This window comes from Dermacentor andersoni, chromosome 4 (genome assembly GCF_023375885.2).
Source record: "Dermacentor andersoni chromosome 4, qqDerAnde1_hic_scaffold, whole genome shotgun sequence".
Taxonomy (NCBI): domain Eukaryota; kingdom Metazoa; phylum Arthropoda; class Arachnida; order Ixodida; family Ixodidae; genus Dermacentor; species Dermacentor andersoni.
In genome coordinates, this window is record NC_092817.1 from 107,501,602 (window position 1) to 107,523,476 (window position 21,875).

At 45.7% G+C, this 21,875-nt stretch overlaps 1 protein-coding gene across 1 annotated transcript in view; it reads left to right on the top strand.

Moving 5' to 3' along the window:
• The window catches only part of LOC126536584 (uncharacterized), a 30,284-nt gene that overhangs the window by 1,072 nt on the left and 7,337 nt on the right, over nt 1-21,875 (top strand). Inside the window, exons 2-7 of the mRNA XM_072287635.1 lie at nt 7,198-7,348; nt 7,673-7,824; nt 8,583-8,838; nt 13,576-13,751; nt 20,422-20,513; nt 21,706-21,864. Coding sequence (XP_072143736.1) covers nt 7,198-7,348; nt 7,673-7,824; nt 8,583-8,838; nt 13,576-13,751; nt 20,422-20,513; nt 21,706-21,864 — 986 coding nt within the window. The remainder of the gene's footprint in view (nt 1-7,197; nt 7,349-7,672; nt 7,825-8,582; nt 8,839-13,575; nt 13,752-20,421; nt 20,514-21,705; nt 21,865-21,875) is intronic.

The following is a 21,875-nucleotide window of genomic DNA, read 5'->3' on the forward strand; positions in this document are numbered from 1 at the left end:
GATTGTCAGCGCCGCAAGAAACCGCCAGTCAAACCGGCCGGCTTTCTCCACTCTGTAGACCCTCCTCAAGCATCGTTCCAACAAATAGGAATGGATCTACTTGGGCAATTCCCACTGACCTCTTCGCGCAACAGATGGATAGTCCTCGCTACCGACTACTTAACCCGGTACGCCGAAACCGAAGCTATCCCTCAAGCAAACTCGTATGAAGTGGCCAAGTTCTTTGTACGCCACATCGTCCTACAACATGGTGCACCGTCTGTTGTCGTCACCGACCGCGGTACAGCATTTACAGCGGAACTTATGCAGGACGTTCTCCAGCTGACGCATACCTCTCACCGCAAGAGCACAGCGTATCACCCTCAAACTAATGGATTAACGGAACGTCTGAACAGAGCGCTGGCTGATATGCTCTCCATGTATGTCGACGTAGAGCACAAGACGTGGGACGAGATTTTACCCTATGTGACTTTCGCGTATAACGCTGCTGTACAGGAGACTACTCAGTTTACGCCGTTAGAACTTGTATATGGGCGCCACGCCACATCAACACTTGGCGCCATGCTACCTCTGGCTGATAATAGCCCGACCAGCAAACACGCAGAAGAGCTTGTACAAAGAGCCGAAGAGGCACGCCGGCTTGCTCGGCATCGTATCCGGATCCAACAGCATACCGACACCCTTCGATACAACCAGGGTCAACGCGACGTCCATTACAATACCCGCGCCTGCGTGTGGGTCTGGACGCCCGTCCGTGGCCGTGGACTCTCGGAAAAGTTGATCCGCCGGTATTTTGGCCCCTACAAGGTTACACGCCGCCTCAGTGACGTGACCTACGAGGTCGTCCCCTGCAGTTCTGACCCCGGTTCGCCCCGTCGTTGTCCTCGCGCTGAAGTTGTTCATGTAGTGCGCATGAAACCATACTATGCGCGTACGCGAACACCGAGATGCACCTGAGGAGCTCCATTTCTTATGTCACTAAAGGAACTTCGTAACGCGACCGAGACGGTCGCTTTTGGCATGGGGGCAATTGACACAAAGATGTGGGGCTCCCGCACCGCAGGACGGCGCGCGCAAGGGTCGGCGCCATGAAACACGATGAAGTGCGTAAGCTGCACGCCCTTCTTCTGGCCCGCCATTAAAGAGAAACGTCTATTTTGAAACAATCCGTCTCCAATCTACGTTACAATATGAACGAAGTGCGCTACAATATGATAGCGCTGTATAGCTAGACTTACGAGTTTTTCCTGAAGAGAAAGGGCTGGGTGTTTTCCAAGCTTGAAATTTAAAAATTTTACAGGGGCCGCTGACGTGCACGTTTAATGATGCCGAAGGAATGAAAAAAAAATGCGCTACAACAAAGCTTTCAAATGGAAAAACTTATTGTGATGCGCCACGGCAGCCTAGTGGCTAGGGTGGTGCGCGGTAGAGCTCGAAGTCACGGCTTCGGTGCCGGACCCAGGGGTCGCATTTTCGTGGTGGCGAAACGCAAGAGCGCTCGTATTGGCACTGGAGTGCCGAGAGAATTTGGTAGCAAAACGGCGCACTCGTAAGCGAGTGAAAGGGGGTCAATTAAGCTTCATGTGTGGCTGCATTGCACAGCCGACCCTTCTGGTAGTGACTCAGAACTGGTGTCTCAGGCGCATAATTATTTGAAGTGGACTATCGTCATAGTCCCAGGAAAAGTTGGAAGAGCGTCCCGCAGCGATAACCAAAACAGTTTGAACTAGGCGGATGCCTGTAAAATGTAGCAACATATTATTATTCACTGCGGCCTCCACTGCGGCAGCCGCTTTCAGGATATGTGCTTATTATAGAGTTATTTAGTTATCATATTTACTTACTTAGTGTAAGACCCACCTTCTTCTTCTTCTTGTTTGATTTTTTTTTTTGCTGGTAGCGGGCTTTACACGAGGCAGGCACATAACTACTCACTGAAGCGCCTCGAACTGAGCTATCATTAATTATTATTAATTTGTTTTGAAAACATATATACATCTGACAGGAAAATGAGAGAGAGGAGCAGGCTGGCAATAGCCACCGGAAGGGGCACAACGCCTGCCTACTCTTCAGAAAGGAGGGGACAGAAACAGAAATGGAAGATGGCAAGGAGGGGAGGGAAGAGGTAGGAACGAACAAGATGACAGATCTAAAAGAATAAACTAGAACACACAGTACTGGTTACGCACAGTAGGGTCGGTCACTGCAGGTCACGCTACTAAAGAATGTTACTTTAGTAGCTTTAGTAGCTTTAGTACGCCATACTCGTTTTTTCGTGAAGTTCTCGCGAATACGGGATTAAAGCTCTTCTATCGAGTATTATTGTGTGTACTAAAAACTTCGAGCCCGCTCATCAACATCTGCAGCGTGGTTTGAGAGCTCGTCATTGTTGTTTTTGTTGTTGCTGTGGTTGTCGTAGTCGTGTTATTATTATTATTATTATTATTATTATTAGTAGTAGTAGTAGTAGTAGTAGTAGCAGTAGTAGTATGGAGTAGTAGTATAGTGTTTGTTCTGTCTTTTCATTGTTCAAAAGAACAAAAGCAGGAGGGTAAGTTACGAGCTTCGTGAATGTCTCGACCTATCCGCGGGCACCTCAGCTCTCAAACAGCCGGAAAGCAAAATTGGTGTTCGCTTGAATTTTGGGGGCGGGCCCCAATAGCGATGCCTCTTATGCCGCGGGCATCGCAATTTGTCTCGCTCAAGGCGGACATCTGAACTATTACACTGAAAGAAAGACACTTATCTATCACGACTCGATGTCCGCATGTCGTTTTCCTGCAATTGAATGGGTAAGCCAACTCTACTCGGCTTCGATAAACGGCACACTCGGCATGGCGCGGCCGAATGGCCCGAACAAAAAAGACGGCGTTTGGCTCATCGTCGCTTGCGCGATATGCGCAGGTGTTTTCACATGCTGTCTCACTTGCGCGGCTTGTACAGGGCGTCCCAACTATCACACATTAACCATTACAACAACAACAACAACAACAACAACAACAACAACAACAACAACAACAACAACAACAACAACATAATGACCCATAATGACGGGTGTCGGGGGCTGGAGGAGGAACTTCACGAACAAGAAACTTACTGCCGGCTGTTCTATTCTACTGTGAGCAATACGCACTTGGCTTTCTGCGTCAAATGATCCCTATTTATTTTTTTTTTGCTCGGGTGGTTGGCACATGCGTTACAAGCCCGCGTACTTATGTTAGAATCGCATTGTTGCGCTCTCTTTCTACTCTCGCTGACTGTTTTTATGTGTGCAAACTTATTAACAATAATATTCGTTGTCCTCTTCGCTTGCATGCTTAAGTACTTTCTCGTGAATAAATAGAGATAAACTTACTCATCCAATGTGCTTTCTTTTTACCTTTCTTTCAGATACATCATAAACATAGCGGACCAAGTGAGGCGATCCTTCCGAAGCAAAATGGCAACGTTTTCAGCAGTGTTATTTGTGTGCAGTACGAGCATTGCTTTTGTCGGCGCGGATCTTCTGCCTTGTTCGGGAGTTCAGCCACCGAAAAGTGGTATGAAGTGCCTTCGAGTTTCATTACGGAATAATAGGATGCGAAATAGAGAGAATCCACTGAAGCGAAATTAAGCGTTGGAGAATCAACGATTTGCCTCCGGTAGGAATTAGACCCACAGCATGAAGACGCGTCCGGCACAGCTTCATATATTGGTTGTGTACATATGCTGAGATTAAAACTACTATAACTGATTGATTGGTTGGGCTTTACGTCTCGCGGAGGAGCAGGAACAAAATAAAGCGAATACAGAAAGATTAGCTATTGCAAATCATCATCATCATCATCATCATCATCATCATCATCATCATCATCATCATGTTTTATGTCCACTGTAGGACGAAGGCCTCTCCCTGCGATCTCCAATTGCCCCTGTCCTGCGCCAACAGGACATTTCATCGCTCCACCTAGTCTTCTGTCGTCCTTGACTGCGTTTCTCTTCTCTTGGTACCCATTCTGTAACCCCAATGGTCCAACAGTTATCTTACCGGTGCGTTATATGACCTGCCCAGCTCCATTTTTTTCTCTTGATGTCAATTAGGACATCGTCTATACCGGTTTGCTCTCTGATCGAAACCGCTCTCTTTCTGTCTCTTAACGTTATGCCTAGCAATCTTCGTTCCATCGCTCTTTGCACGGTCCTTAACTTGTTCTCAAGCTTCTTTGTCAGTCTCCAAGTCTCTGCCCCATATGTCAGCACTGGTAAAATGCACTGATTGTACACCTTCCTTTTCAATGATAATGGTAAGCTTGCAGTCAGGAGCTGACAATGTCTGCCGCATGCTATCTAACCCATTTTTATTCTTCTATGAATTTCCTTCTCATGATTAGGGTTCCCTATGATTAATTGACCTACGTAAACGTACTCCTTCACATATTCTGGAGGCTGACTGACGATCCTGAACTCTTGTTCCTTTGCCCGGATATTCATCATTATCTTTTTCTTCTGCATATTAATCTTCAACCCCACTCTTACACTCTCTCTGTTAAGGTCCTCAATCATTTGTTGTAACTCGTCTACATTGTTGCTGAATACAACAATGCCATCGGCAAACCGAAGGTTGCTGAGATATTCGCCGTCGATCCTTACTCCTAAGCCTTCCCAGTTTAATAGCTTGAATACTTCTTCCAAGCACGCTGTGAACAGCATTGGAGAGATTGTGTCTCCCTGTCTGACCCCTTTCTTTATAGGTATCTTCCTGCTTTCCTTGCGTAGAATTAAGGTAGCTGTAATACCTCTGTAGATATTTTCCAAGGTATTTACGTAAGCGTTCTGCACTCCTTTATTACGTACTGCCTCTATGACAGCTGGTATCTCTACTGAATGAAATGCATTTTCGTAACATATGAAAGCCATATAGAGAGGCTTACTATACTCTGCGGATTTCTCGATAGCCTGAATAATGACATGGATGTGATCCATTGTAGAGAAACCCTTCCTGAACCCAGCCTGTTCCCTTGTTTTGACTAAAGTCCAGTGTGGCCCTTATTCTATTGGATATAATTTGCTAAATATTTTATATAATACTGGGAGTAAGCTAATGGGCCTATAATTTTTCAATTCTTTACCGTCTCCCTTTTTGTGGATTAGTATAATGTTTGCATTCTTCCAGTTTTTTGGGACCTTTGCAGTCCATAGACACTTCGTATCAAGAGCCGCAAGTTTTCCAAGGATTAGGTCTCCTCCACATTTGATTAAATAGACTGTTATTCCAACTTCTCCTGCCGCTCTTCCTCTTTTCATGTCTTGCAAGGCCCTTCTGACCTCATCGCTAGTTATAGGAGGAGTTTCTGTATCCCGTTCATTACTGTTTCTAATGGAGGTATCCGGACTCCTCTGAGTATTGTACAGGTCAGTATAGAAATCTTCCGCTTCTTTTACTATATCTTCAAGATTGCTGACGATATTACCGTGCTTATCTTTCAGTGCATACATCTTTGTTTGTCCTACGCCAAGATTCGGTCTCACTGATTTCAGGCTGCGTCCATTTTTTACGGTTTCTTCAATCTTTCTCACGTTGTTACGAATATTGCGAATACCTGCTAGTTAACCATAACTGTGCTGAGGAAAGGGTTAAAGAAAATGGCATGGGCGGAGAGATGGAAAAGGAAATTTAGTATGCACAGGAACCGCCCGCGATGATTATCTTAAGTGAGCGAATAGCCCGGCCGGCTGTTGACGGGCGCTCAGCACAATCATTTGCTTTACACGACGTTCTCTTTCTTCAGCACATTGCGCAGCCCCGGACGCGAAAATTCTCGCAATCGTTCGCTCTCACTCGGCGCGAAAGCGCATGACCTCACTCGCACTGTGCGCGCACATGGTTCGGCACCGGACAGCGAATATCAAAAGCCCGACACCGGTAAGCTTGCGAAACCTTGGCATTGAATAAAGAACCGCTTTAGAGAAAGGAAACTCTTACTTCCACAGTGGTAGAAAATATAAGCAGCGGAAGCGCATGGAACTTTCCTGGGCACCTAGCAGATGGCGCGATTAGCACAGGAAATGGAAATTACTCAATGTCTTGCTTTTTATCGCGGATGCATTTTTTTTTAAAATGCGAAGCATTTCTTGGGGAACATTTGCCCCTTTGACAGTATCTATCTAGCTAGCCGCCTACTTCTTGGTGTTCTCATGGCCGTTTCGTTAACGTGGTATGTGCCGAAATTGGCATAGTATGAGAAGAGTGTATGACAAGCATAAGTGATCGGTCAGAACATGACATGTGTGTCATGTAGGCAATGGAAGAACTGCCTACGTCTTGGTGTTCTCATGGCCGTTTCGTTCACTTGGTATGTAGCCCAATTGACATACTATGACAAGAGTGTATGACGAACGTAAATGACAGGTCCTGGCATGAATATCGTGACATGTGTGTCATGTAGGTCATGAAACAGCCGCCTACATCTCGGTGCTCTAATGTTCGTTTCGTTAACTTGGTATGTACCAAAATTGGCATAGTATGACAAGAATGTATGGCGAACATAAATGATAGGTCATGACATGAATGTCTTGATACGCGTGTCATGTAGGTCATGAAACAGCCGCCTACATCTTGGTGCTCTCATGGTCGTTTCGTTAACTTGGTAGGCTGTTGAAGTGGTGATGTTGGTGCTGTTGAAAATGGATCGACATAATTGCGGCATGAAAGGTTGCGGCCTGAGTGTCTTTTCGTTCCCTTTTTACCATATTTACTATCTCCGCAGTGCGTCCTGATTATTAGCAAGATTCCGCGTCTGGCAGAAGCGCGTGGAACTGCCTATCACTTCAATGGACGACACACGCACCCCGATTTGTAGTGCAAAGTGTCATAAACCTAAAATAAGACCCTATATGGTAACGCTTTCAGTTGAAAGCCGTGTGTCACTGGCGAATAATATTTCATCCAGTAAGCGTGAACAGCGCTGTTTTGCATGTACTCAGCGCCTCGTCCGCTATCGGAAAGTGGAGGCCAGATGTCGCCAGAAATTGCTTGATGGGGGCGCGGTCACGTTTTCTAAAATGGCAGCGCGCATGCTGAACCACAGTAAAACACCTGCATAAGAAGCTTCAGTAGTAGCCGGTGCAAATTGGCTGTGGACGCGGAGTGAAATAAGTGTGCTCTCAACCCACGCCAACAGCACCTATACCCCTGCGGTTTCTTTTTTTACTGCATAGAGCGAGCGTTCCGTGGAAACAACAAAGTGGTGACTGTGGACGACTTCAGGCGCCTGGGCCTGCCAAAGTTGCCACCGGTGGTGCGCGCATACTACCAAAGTGGGGCAGACCAGGAGCAAACGTTACGGGAAAACGTGTTGGCTTTTGGCAGGTGCGTCGGATTTTTTTATTTATTTATTAAAGACACCTGCTTACGACGCGGATCTTGATTGACTCGAACGTTCTCAATAACTAATGCAATAACCCTGCGAAGCATTCCGATTTTCCACGAACCAATCAGAGCTGAGTTGCTCATAATGTGGCATGGGTATTAGAAGATGTTAAATATTTTAAGCCCTTGCTACAACTGCAGACTGATTTTTCCCCTCCACGATACATTCCCGCGCAGCGCATGTTAAGAAAGGGGACGGCCTGCTTCTTAGAATCACCTTACCGTAATTTTTTTCTTTTCCTTTTTTGGCGTTGCGCTTATCAGGCTCCGTTTGCGACCCCACGTTCTGGTCTCCGTGCACAATAGGAGGCTCAACACCACGCTGCTTCGGCAGCCAGTGAGTATGCCCGTAGGCATCGCGCCCACAGCGCTGCAGAAAATGGCTCACAGTGAGGGAGAGATCGCCACGGCCATGGGTGAGTATGGCAGCACTTCGTCTCGACAACCAGTGGTGTAAGAGTTTGTCTAAACGCGCACACGTCGTTTAGAACAAAGAGATTGCCATCATGTACCTTTACCGCGTGTGAGCGACGAGTTCCATAAGCCTCATCATCAATTTCTTCATGAAGCCGACCTGCGCGTGTTTATTTACTCCTTTTCAGCGCTTCGAAAACGGCAAACCTTGTGAAATATCAATAATAGTTGTGGGTGCTTGTCAGGAGCCAAAAATTATTCCTGCGACTTCGAGTGTTTGACTTAGCTTTGAGGTCACCACTTCTAACAAGTCTTCCGTAACAAAGTCCTCCTCGCTGTGGCCGCAGCGCCGGGTACCTAGTTCTATAGGTTTTTTGGGAGAACCGACTCTAGTAAGGCTTACGCGTACTTCAGTAGCCCCTGGTGTCTGGCATACCAGCTTAGCGAGGGATTAGGAGGTCGCCAAGTATACCACAGCAGGGTGAAACTGCTGGGCGGTCAACCATTTCTCGTGAGGGATCTAATGCACGTATCAGCGCTAGGGTACCTGGAACGTGGTCTAGACACTGGACAACCACATGTGTTGGGGATTATCGTTGACGCCTGCCGCGTGAACGCTGACGTAATTTTTGCCCCATTTCACTTCTCATTTGTGCAATGAAAGCACCTGTTTTCATTGTCAAAGTAGTCGTTGTAAGTGTAGCAGTAACGGAAGTATGGGAAAGAACTGGCTTTGTCTGACGAAATTTGTTACGCACAGCTTCAGCGAAGGAAGGGACGGTGATGATCCTGAGCACGCTGAGTTCGATTGCGCTGGAGAAAGTCAGGACCGAAGCGCCGCAGGGCATAATGTGGCTGCAGCTGTACGTTTTCAAGAACAGGACCGTCACGCTTGAGCTGATAAGGCGCGCCGAACAAGCAGGCTTCAAGGCCATCGTGCTGACGGTAGACGCGCCCACCTGGGGACGGAGGATCGTGGACGAGCGCAACGCCTTCACAACGCCTCTGGGAATCTCGTAAGCATACTCTCCATCTAAGGGATTCGGGAGGCACGGGAGTAGAGTTGTGGTTGCCTATAGGCTGTTTCACATGGCGCGATTTTCAGTCAGCGACACAGCGAATTCCGTCGCTCAGCGACCGCCGCGACGTCGTGGGCTCTCCGCGGCTGGATTCCAACAAGTTGGTCGCGCCGCCGCTCAGTCGCAGCGATCGGCGCGATGTGGGAGTGGCAACGTGTGTTTCACCGCGCGCTAGTAGCTCTGTGGAGCAATGTCGCGCGTCAGTTCTAGCTATGTATAGGGCGTACCCACCAGCGTTTGAGGCTTAGGAGCTTCATACATTTTTTTCTTTCGCTTACACAATTCGTTTGAAAGGAGAAGCTGCACGCTATCCAGGTCGGGAGAAGGACGCCGCTTCAACATAAGGCACGTACCCACTTGATCGCCGCCGTCGTCAACCTCTTCATCCCTACAAATTGCGCCAGCTGCTTATATGCATGCACACACAACAGTAGTTTGTTTTTCTGCAAAAGCAAATACTCATCCAGTAAAAAAAGTTGCGGCTTCCATAGTAACAACGAAACTAGAGTGTACTAAACGGAACCACCCCACCGACGCCGCGCAAGCCGCACGCTCATACTTGCTGTGTTGTGCAGCACCTCACTCACCGTATCTGCAAGCTGTCGTAAAGTTTCAACGCTTTTAAACGTTAAAAAATGGTGTACCTATTCTATTATCGAATAAAAATAGGAAAATTCGAATATTTGACTAGTTTCCATGTAGTTTTTATTTAACGATGCAGGCATGGATACTTTGTGAGCAGGAGGCAACCTTGCGCATCGCTGCGACGGATATCGCGCTGCCGCAAACGCATGTGAAAGCTGTGAGCGAAAATCGCTCTGCGACGTGCGCGGCAGAACGATTTTTTTCGCCCCAATCGCGCCATGTGAAACAGCCTTATCGTGGTCACCGTTACTCCCACGCTCTTGAATCTATCTATCTATCTATCTATCTATCTATCTATCTATCTATCTATCTATCTATCTATCTATCTATCTATCTATCTATCTATCTATCTATCTATCTATCTATCTATCTATCTATCTATCTATCTATCTATCTATCTATCTATCTATCTATCTATCTATCTATCTATCTATCTATCTATCTATCTATCTATCTATCTATCTATCTATCTATCTATCTATCTATCTATCTATCTATCTATCTATCTATCTATCTATCTATCTATCTATCTATCTATCTATCTATCTATCTATCTATCTATCTATCTATCTATCTATCTATCTATCTATCTATCTATCTATCTATCTATCTATCTATCTATCTATCTATCTATCTATCTATCTATCTATCTATCTATCTATCTATCTATCTATCTATCTATCTATCTATCTATCTATCTATCTATCTGCACAGAAAAGGTCGTTTACCTCTCGTGGTTTCTCGGTTGTAGGAGTGATCTCAGGGCAATCTGTGGGTAGGGTTATGGAGGCGCCAGTGCTGTAGCGTTCGCCGTAGGCTTATGGTCTTTTTGTCGATTTATGACGTCAACAGTCTGCTCGCCTTCGTGGCTTGCTTTGTTGCTTGGGTCAGCTCAAGGAGTGACAGGGCTAAATGAGCGACGTTTTCTCGTAGGGGAGGGTAATTAACTCGTAAAAGGAAAGCGAGCTGGAATATTGCCTGGGCTTGCGACGCTGAATTCTAGGTGGATTATAACAAGTCATTCGATACGTGCTCGTGGTTGTGAGTCTGTCACAGTCGTTGCATCGTTGTCACTCCAATTTCATCATCTAATTGTCATCATGCCGTCTTCTTTATGCCATCTTCGCCATACAGTTGTCACACAATCGTCGTCGTGCCATCGTCATCATTCCGTCATCATTCCGTCGTCATTCCATTGTCATCATGCCATCCAAAGCAACCATGGATATCCGTCGGACGTCCTATGGATATCCATTTCCGATATAACGGACATTCACTGGACGTCCGCAAATCTCCAACAGGCGCCCATCGGCCGTCCAATGGATATTTAAAACAACTTTGTACGTCCATCGGACATGCGAAACGGGATTCTGTGGCGGATATATTTCGGATAGTATGTGTGTCGTGTATATATATGTGTGTGTGTGTGTGCACGCACACACATCTTGAAGCTGCGATAGTAGAATGCATTCAAGCACCCAACCAATGGTATATAATAACCAGTCGGTTGTTTCATTGTCGCTGCTCTGCTGCAAATTAATGAAAAACATCGGCCCACACCAAATTCAAAATACAATTAATCTTTTACTAACACCCTAAAGCACACATGAGGATTCTTCATAGCAACAACTATAAATATTGATAAAAGAAAACTTGCAGATATAGATATCATGACTGAAGTTAGGACAGCCCGAACACATAAAGAACAAGAATAGAAACTTCTTTCAGCATTTAAACGGAGTCTAACAAATGTGGGAAACTCAATACAACTAAATGAGGTCTCATGTGAATATACTTTACTTGTTCGTACTGTCAAACTTTACGAGGATTCATCATGGGCACATGCTTTAGAATAAAGAAAAAAAACTCACAATCAGGAATAAAAATGTGGCGGAAACCACAAAAAGACAGCACAATGCGTAATGAAAGTGTAAACATCAAGGCTAACCTAATATAATAAGATATCAGAACGGGCTAGACAAAGGACGAAAGAAATGATGGGACGAAGACCAACACTGTCTTCATCCCACCTTCTTTGCCGTACTTTGTCTCGTTGACTAAACAAGATTACTTAATACAGATGTCAACAACATTCTACACAGAATAATGTAAGGTATCATTAAAACCAAAGCTCTATTGTACGTAGAAAAAACTGTACTTGAAGTGTTAGTACGGGCATAGATAGGTGTTATGTTCAAGGCCTGGGATATACGGGTGGAACTTGCGTTAGTAAACGTGATATATAGCTACAATCAGAAAGACCAGACGTTGAGTTACTATTTGCATATAAAAATTTTAAGGCTTCAATGTGATAACGTGAAAGTAATGGCTCAATGTTCAAAAATTGTTGAGCCTGTGTTGGCGAGAAAGTGCGGCAGTAATTTTGGCAAATAAAACGGATAGAGTTTCGTTGAACGTTATTGAGCGAGCGTATTTCGCATTGTTTGTAGGGGAACCACACGAGATATGCATATTCTAGAACAAGGCGAATGTGTTCAATGGAGTGCAGAAACATGAAAAATGTAAAATGAATTACGAACCTTTAGAATATACAACTATATTTTTCATATTAGGGCATTGATTTGATCAATGCCCTAACTTTTGTAGACATGTCCATTTATGTACAGCCCGAGCACGTTCAAAAAAGGGTGCCCCCCGGACACCCGAACGGGATGTGGAAATTTCTTGCACGTCCTATGGATATACGTGAGGGATATTTAGATGGACGGACATTTGGCCTTGTGGCAGACGTCCCACAGATATCCGTGGTCACTTGAGATCGTCCTCGTATCGTTCGCATGCCATCATCGTCATTGCGTTTTCGCCGTGTATTCGTTGTCATACCGTGTTCGTGATGCCGTCGTGGTCTTGTTACCGTCGTCATTCTAATTTCGACAACCGGCTCTCGTCATGCCGTAGTCGTTACGGCAGTCGTCGTCATTACAATGCCGTCTTGTTGCCATCTTGGAATAGTCATCACTTCGGAAACGTCACCCCATTGTCGTCACGTTTTCGTCGTCTTAGCGCGTTCGTCGTTTCATCGACGTCATTTCTTATTCGTCATCCAATCGTAATCATGCTGTCGTCCTTCAATATAGTAATTATGCCGTCGTTGTCACGCCATCGTCGTCATACTGTCGTATCTGTATAGCCATCACTTCAGGAACGTCACTCTATTGTCGACATGCCATCGCGGTGTCTTATCGCCTTCGTCGTTCTATTGACGACGCTCCTTTTTCGTCATTTTATCGTAATCATGCTGTCGTCATTCGATGTTCATTGTTGTCACACCACCGATTCCAGCTTCTTCATTCGGTTGTCGTCATACCATCGTCGTAGCCATCGTCGTCTCACAGCCTTCGCGATGCAGTCGTCGTCACGTCATCATTGTAAGAAATTTTTTATTACCTCATTGTCCTCACACCATCGTCATCACGCTGTCATCATTACACCATTCTCAGCATGTAAGAAGCGTCAGCTGTTCGTCTTGGTCCTACGATTTCATAGTCATCCCATCAACGCCATTCAATCTTCGCCATTTCATCTGTGTTCCTGCGCCGTCGTCATGGGCATGACCAAGGTTGGTCCTCCCCATGACCAGCCTTGATAAGCAAGTGTCATAGTAAAGTGGGCCGATGCCAGAGACCGCGTATGTCCCATAAAGCCGAAACAACGAAATTCCCAGGAGTGACCACTGCAGATTTTGAATCAGCGTGACTTCACCACTACGGTGTTTCACTACGTCGTCTGAATGATAATCACATTACCGCCAAAAATAATGATTAGATGGGTGTTGTCGGAATTTTTTGCGGAAATAAATCAGTCTCTAGAAACGCCTACTTGCTCAAGGTTGTCCTGCGATAGCTTTGTACCACGCAGTGCACTCTATGTCTCGTCTTCGTATGCAGCTTTCAGCGATTAGAAAATCTGTTCATCCAACAGATTTTAAGGTACGTTTGCGATGAACACAACAGAAACATTGCACAGACATTTCTTTCTCTCTCACTTCGCGCGATGATCTGACTACAGGCTCGGGAATTTTCCGCCTTCACGAGGATCGCAATACGACCACTTCGAGAAAACGAAAGGTTGCGGCCTGACCAAGTACACGAACGACTTCTTTGACCCCTCGTTGACTTGGAAGGACGTCGCTTGGCTCAAGAACGTTACGAAGCTACCTGTGGTCCTGAAAGGAATACTAACTGGTAAGTCTTATGGCGACGGGTGCTTTAAGTAGCCGTACATTTCTTAGCACCATATACGCAACTCCTAACCTGAACCTAATGCTTATAGAGCATGCAGTCTTTGCTGTTTTTTAGTGAGTGCCTAGGAACGGGAAGGCACGCTGCACGAGAGCTGGCTATACCAATGCACAGTGAGAAATAGAGGCTACCCCTACGCGGACAGTCGCGTACAGACACAGTTGCCCACTAAGTCTACAGAAGAAGCAAAGTGAATATCAACAGCATGAAAAAAAAAAAAACTAGCTGAAGAAGCTATTGTTTTTGTTGTTTAATAACTGTGCACCGTTGAGAAGGTAGGCTGTATTAGAGCCGGTTGTTCTAGTAGATGGTTGAGAAGTCAAGGGTAAAACGGACGCCGACCAAAAACATTAAGAGAAAAGGAAACCAAGACGTTTCGGCTCCCATACGGGGGCCTTGTTCACAATTGTGAACAAGGCCCCCGTATGGGAGCCGAAAAGTCCTGGTTTCCTTTTCTGTTAATGTTCTTGGTCAACGTAAGTTTTAACCTTGACTATGAGCAATCCCGACCCGACAAGTTTTCGTCGAACTCTCTATTTCAGATGGCTGAGAAATTGTAACTAGTCATTTCCCCCCGCATAAGCACACATATGCCACAAACACGCAAACACATGAGGTCTACAAAAAATAAATGTTTAAAGGAATAACAGAAGCAGCTATGCCTGCACATGCCTGTATGAACTCGCATTCATGAAAGTTTATGCCCTCTATCACATTATTATAAGAGTCCTAAAAGCAAACACAAATTGTAAGTAAAATTTGCAAGTGCTATCTAACAAACAAATTCAAGCAAAACATTTAGGTCGCTGTCCACAAGTGAAATGCTTAGAGCTATCAAAGCACATCTCTGTTTAGCGGATCTTGATTGTGGACCAAATAATTTGGTCAAGGAAAAATCATGTTTATACAAGGGGCTTCGCTTATCGCGCAAGTGGACTCCCTGACGATCACATTGCGGGCAACTTCATAAGGATAGAAGTGTCTCGGGTGTTGTTGTTTCCTATCGGGCATGTTATCTCAGGTGTCCCAGTAGAGGCAGTTGGGTGTCGACTTCTTACTCAGGTGGTGCAAAAAAGAAAAAGAAAAGGAAAAGGAGAAAAGGAAACGAGGGCCCGAGTTACAAAACTTATCGTTTGTAAGTGATCTCTGCCATTGGGCGACTGATTTCGTTAATATGTCCAGCATTGGAATCGGCTGGAATTCGTTCTTACGAAGAATTTTTGCGTGAGAGCTTTTTGCGAATTACGGGCCTAGTTGTGCAGGTCTCGCCCAGCTGTACATGCTGCAGAAGGGCACCAAATTTATGGTTAAGTATCATCTTCCTTCTTATCTTTCTTCTTCCCTGTTCCCTTCCCCGCGTGTAGGTTTGCCAACCGGGCGAAAGTGTGGTTAACATCCCTGTCTTTCCTTTCTGCCTCTTCCTCTCTCTCTTTCTTATTTTTACAAAAATCCGTAGAGTAAGGTCTACTCGATACAGCAATGACGTGTTGGTTTCCTGGCTCGACTACATACCTTCAGATAGTTTCCTACGCAGCTTCCGTAGAAAGTTCTTGGTGTTACGTGGTACGAATTTCAGAGAAGTTATATTGTTTAAAGAGTGAGCACAGGTCTCTAAACTTTCAGCAACCTCGTTTTCACTTATGCTTATAGGTCACCAGAGATCGATTGAAGTTTAACACGATGAAAGATGAAACCATACGTTTAGGCATTCATATCATGGATAGCAGATATTAGCATTAAACGAATACTGAGAGTAAGAGTTCGATGCCACGATCGATCGGTTTGATTCGTTGAAATTCACCCCCACCGTCGGCGTCCGAGACCCACCGTCAGAGAGGGTCTGCACAGGTGGCTCAATGGGTGACTTAGGCACGAAGGACAAAGGCGCTGCAGTAACGAACGAACAAAAACTTGTATTTACAGATAAAATTACAAAGTTTGGTTACAGGATTGCATAGTTTCAACAGTGCATCGGTTACACACTGGTTTGAACCACATAGGGCGACCCTATTTCGGCAGAGCCGATGGTGCTTAGCACCGAAGCCAGGTCCAGAACTCCCGATCGGAGCGTTGCGGCCGCGTTTTCTAGACGCAACGCTCCGCCTAAAATCGTTGCTGGCGAATTACCGCCGGGTTGTGTCCCAACTGGACAATCCGTTCACCAATCACTGCGTTCAGCAGAACTTGCGTGCGTGATTGGCCAGTCGTACAACCATCAATCAAAGAACATCTTTTTTAGTACAGTTCACAGCATAGAATCCTCACCCAAAATAGACAATATATAACAACAAAGGGGTGAGGGTCACGCCAGCTATACACGTCGCAAGTTCCGAGAAACGACACGCGAGCACAGCTGGCGTAACAAGCGCTGACCAACAAAACACATGCGCAAAACCTAAAAGTCAGGAAACGTCGGGACCATATTGTCAGTGCTAGAACACGTGCGTGACACGACAAGATTCGCAGAAACCGAAGGCCATGCGGCGCCATAAGCAAACGCTTGCAAGCCAAACTGTCACAGAGGAGCACGGGATAATTGTCCACCCGCCAAGGTCGGCCCCGTGTCCGGGCCGTAAGCCGAAGAAGACGATCCCTCGGCGCCTCGAAACCGAGACAGAACCGTAGGCTCCTGTGCGGTTCTAAGAATCCATACCCCGGTCAGCGCGCGGTGCAAACCCCTAAAAAGTAATGTGGCTCGCGCGCCCGCTTGATGCCGCGCGATCCCCGTTGCCCGCGTCCAGACCAGAACCACGCATACTCCAAGGTCACCCACCAGAGCACCGCGGAAGTCAGACGCGCTGTGAAGATCTCAAGCTGTGAATGAGTTCACACCCGTCAGCCGGCCGCGCGCAAGGAAAACGCCTGCGGGGATTCCGAAGAAGCGCACCGCGAGGGGGGTCCGAAGCTCCTTTTTCACTGTGATGCGCGACCGCTACTGTGGCACTGGTGGTCCTCTCCGCTCCCCGAACTCTGCGGCAGCCATGGGTGCCGGCAGCGTGGTTACTTTGCTTGCCTGCAAGGCCCCGCTCTGTGTCCACCATTGACAGCCATTACTCAAGTGTGCAAACAATCTCGTCGAGACGCATGCCCCCTGCCCAGATGGCGCGCGCAGTCTTTTTGGGTTTGTTTTGCAGCTGCCCGCAGCGGGGCTTACAGTGAGCTAATGACTGCAGTGCTGATTTTGAGTGAGAACATGTTTTAGCTAGTTGTAACGTTAAGCAGTGCATTTTGTAGCCCGGAGATTCCTAAAGAGTTCTGCCGAAGTAGATGATGTATTGTGTGACAAGCGATAATTTATTCCTTCATTATGCTCCGGAACGTGAAAAGCTGACGTGGGCCTACACTATGTTGCAGGTCTATCGGAAAGCACGCCCGTGCTACTGTTTTGCATTCGACTCATTCCATAAACGTAGAAATTCAGCGTAAGGAAGTGCGCTGATGATTTCTCATGAATCTCTGGAATTGTCAGAGCCACAGAAGGTATACGATCAGTTACCAAGGGGGAACAATATGTCTGGGCGAGGAGGGCATATTTCCAGACTTTGAGCAAACAGGCTTGTTAGCTTTCGATCAGATGATTAAGATGGGTCATGCATTACAGGCATGAGTAGGCGATGATCGGGCCAGTATAAGAGCAACATGATTTTTAATCAGGGAGTCTTGTGTGCTGCCCCTTTCAGGGCCTGCATTGAACTTTAATGCGTTGAGAGTTCGGCCGACGCGCTCTTCGATATGAGACACATGGCTCCTCTAAGAAAGATATTGGTCCTAGACAATTCTCCGAAATTGATGAGTCTCCACAACAGGCAAATACACTTATCTCAGGTTGAGGAGGCGCTTTTATGTGAAGGTCAATACAGCTGAGTTATTCGCCGTCAGATCCATGCCACTTTCATGTAAACAACAGAGCGGGATATCACCCTTCTCTGAAGGAGTATTCTCTGCTAGATCCGCACAGGCAGATGTCATCTACATGAACTCATATATAGATTCACGTTAGAAGCTGACCTGGGAGCTTGAACAATCACCGCATTGATAAATAAAGAGATTGAAATATTACCTTTGGCACTCCTTGATTCAATCGACAGGAAGTGCTATAGCCAGTAAATGTCCTTTTGAAAATAATACGCTGAGGCAGGAAATCAGAAAGCCAAGGGAGCAAACGACATTTCATTGCAAAGCTATAACGACCCCGTAATAGATGTACGTGGCTCACAGTGTTAAGTCGCAGTGTGTGTCAGTCCAGAGCTTTCTAGTTTTGCACATGCGTAACGAAGACATGAATTGAGTACATCGCGCTATGTTGTGTACGAAAGCCATTTTTGGAGGGGGGACGGGAGTGGAGGGTTCTATATGTAACCAGCCAGCACAGAAATGGCTGCTGAATCATTTCCTGGGCGGAATGAAGACAGCACGTTCGTAGCTTTACCTGGCTTCTGCATAGGTACCAAAGTGGTCTTCCTATAATCTGGCGTGGACACGTTTTCCAAGCTGTAATTATAAACTTTAAGGAGAACGTCACGTCATCAAGGAACGAGAATGCAAAACAAGTCACACGTGAAAGCATATGTGCCAGGCAAGTTTTTGTTCGTTGCTTGCCACGATGCGAAGTGCAATTCCGCCATGCTAAACACTGTGCCCAGTCAGTTATGACTTGCAATAAAATCCGGCCTATGCGTGGGTGTTATAGCGAATCTGCTTAAAATGAATAAAGGAGAACACGCAGTATCTGATGGACGCGTTATCAGCGCATAATACGAATATGCTTCGGTAGAGCTTGACGCTAAAACAATGGTGCTGAATAGGTGAGTATGAGTGACGGCGGACTTTAAGGAATGAATCAGCTGGTTTTTGTTTTCTTAGCGTTAGGAGAAAGAGAAAAAAAAAACCTTTGGTATTGGGTGCAATTCCACGTTTGTGTCCTGGACACGAACAATCAGGCCTATCGTGGATAACGGTATCATGCGGTAGAACATTCCAAACTAAGATTGGTGCCGTGAGAGAAGGCCACAGTTGATGGCTGTGGTTTAATTTTGGCCAACCTGCCGTTATTTCACGAGCAGATAAACCTAAGTGAACGAGCGTTTGTTGCATTTCGCCTCCATTGAAATGTGGCCGCCGCCACTGTGAATCGCACCCGCAGCCTTGTACTCAGCAGTAGAACGCTAATCCACCTAATCACAGCGGCAGCTGAGATGGACATAACCACAAGACGTCACTTTGTTCAAATAAAGACATGACTACCTAAAGAATTAGTTGGCAAGGTCGAGGTACGTAACTCTGCTACAGACTCGAAGGCTGCTGATATTGAAGACAACTTGTAAAACGAGGACGACATTTATTAGTAGTAACACCAGAAAAAAAAAAAAAAAAGGTTTTTCATTGTTCAGGGGTACGCCCCAAGGCTAGACGAGCGGAGTGGGGGAACAAGCCTTGCCCTTCTCCCCTCTTCAGAGCAGGCAAATCAAACTGGCCTCATATATGTAGGAAAATAGTGCGTGAATAAAGATGCCATTTAAATAATCGACTGAGTCTCTCCCAGCGCGAAATTTATTCAAAATAGCACTCCCCTCTCACTCAAATTTTATTTTTTGAGCTTGGGCTAGCTAATATTCCTGCAACCCTTCGGATGATAAGCTTCGCTGCCGTTACAACATGACCCGTGAGGCTAGCAACAAGGCGAAGAACGGTTTATTTTTTGTTTGTTGGGGGAGAGGAGGGGGTGAGGGTGGTTAGCTTGTTATCAGTAGTGGTCGGCCGTTACTAGCTTACGTCGTACGATATTTATAGTCTCTGCAGCGACCACTGCTTTTACGAATGAGGAAAAGAAAGTGAACTCAACAGAATCATCTTTTATTGAGTTACAAATGTGTATTACATGCAGAAGTTGCAAGAGGAGCTGCCAGAGCACAAGACTGTAAGAGGACCTCTGCTACAATTTCCCTGTAGCACGTGATAATTAGCTCCGAAACATACCTCCCCTCTGTGGGTGATGCTAATTTGCACCTCCGTCGTGACAGTTCGGTGGCTATGGGATTTTTGTTGCTGGGCACGAGATTTATTTATTTATTTATTTACAATACTGCCAGTCTCTACTGAGACCATAGCAGGAGGGCACTATATATATGCACATAAACAAAGAACACTGATAATGTTAAGTATGAATACATGTATAACGTCAGTTTTGCACCTTAAAAACATGAACAATTTTTACTACAAAATGTATACACCAAACAAAAGTACATGCGAACTTTTGTTTAATACCAGGCCGCGGCAGCCGTTTTTCGATGGGAGTTCAATGCATGTGTACCGTGCTTTGGTCACACGCATGTCGAAGAAATCCAGCTGGACAAAACTATTCCGGAGCCATTCACTGCAACATCCCTTATAACCCACTGTGCATTTTTCGTAATTTCTACAACTTATTTCAACAGTATATGCAGACTTACAGTCGCGCCAGTCATGACAACGCAGACTGGCCGAAGAGTCCGTGAATTTCAATCAAGTTGCATCAACCAATGCATTTGCAAAAGAAGCAGCAAGTGACGTTCTTTGAGGCGCCCTTCGTTTTTTTTAGTCGTTTTGTAATTTCATATGCACTGTCTTGCCGCAGCGGAGGATGCTTCCATAGCAGTGAGCGTGGGCGCAGACGCCATTATCGTGTCGAACCACGGGGGACGCCAGCTGGACGGAACGCCGGCCACGGTGAGAGACAGAGTTAAAACATGTTTGATAAAATGACAAATAAATTTAGGGACGCATATTTAAAGGAGATCGAAATGTTACAATATAAGAAGGAAGAAAGCAAAAGATGACATGGCTGTTACACAACGCACAGTGAACATCCGCCTAGACTTTAACATGGTGTTTGATTTCTCGCTGTCGAAGAAACATCCGCTATTGGTTTGCAGTAGATAGTGCGATGCTTTCTGTGACCCCAGAGTGCCAAACATTTGGACTAAATGAAAAAAGAAAGAAAACTTGGTAGACAAGTATGGACCAAGAAAACGGCACGTCATCTGCTGTGACAGCATTGTACGTAGAATGGATGCAGTGGGTAAAGATATATGCCACGGGACAAACTACGACACTTAAGGGTGACAAATACGCGAAAAAATAAATAGAACCGAAGATTTTAGCGATTTCTTCCGCTCTGAATTCATGTACTGGGACAGGAGCATTTTCCCACACTGAAGACCAGCATCTTGTTTGTTGTTGCTCCTCTGCGGAAATGGCACAAACTCACGGTGGGGGATCGGCCAGGAATTGGTCGGTTTGTTCAAGATCAGCAAACAAAGTTTAGGGAAAAAAATGTTTTGGTTGCCTGCTTCTTCCTCAAATAATTGAGTTCACCTACTACGGGGAACTGAACAAGAACCCAGCATCTGTTGGGTGCTTCTATAGGGAGGAAGAGCATGGTCGCATAAAACCTTATAATTTAAAGTAAAAACTAAAAGAAAATGCTTATTATAATGTTTCAAAGGTAATCGTAATTGCGGGATATTACGAGCGTGATGTTATATGCGCAACTTCCTTTCTGTAGGATATGGAAAAGCATAGTGAGGAATCCGAACTACGTACGCACGCGGACAGACTTTAGCGCTGATATACTCCCGGTAAAACTCTCCAATTCGGAATCATTCAAACAACATTTACTAATGCATTTTAATATTCCCATTAGTGCCCTCTTTTAGAACGTCAATCAATCAATCAATCAATCAATCAATCAATCAATCAATCAATCAATCAATCAATCAATCAATCAATCAATCAATCAATCAATCAATCAATCGAAAAGAATTTGATCCTGCATATTTGTTCCTTGGTGTTCCGTATGCACGTGCACACAAGTCCTGCTGTCATCGTTCCGATATAGCGATGCTCACACGTTGCGCAGATTGAGGCGCTGCCGGAAATCGTGTCGGCCGTGGGCGACCGGGCAGAGGTCTACATGGACGGCGGCGTACGCATGGGAACGGACGTCATCAAGGCGCTCGCACTCGGTGCAAAAGCGGTGTTCGTGGGAAGGCCGGCGCTGTGGGCCCTCGCATATGACGTAAGTATACC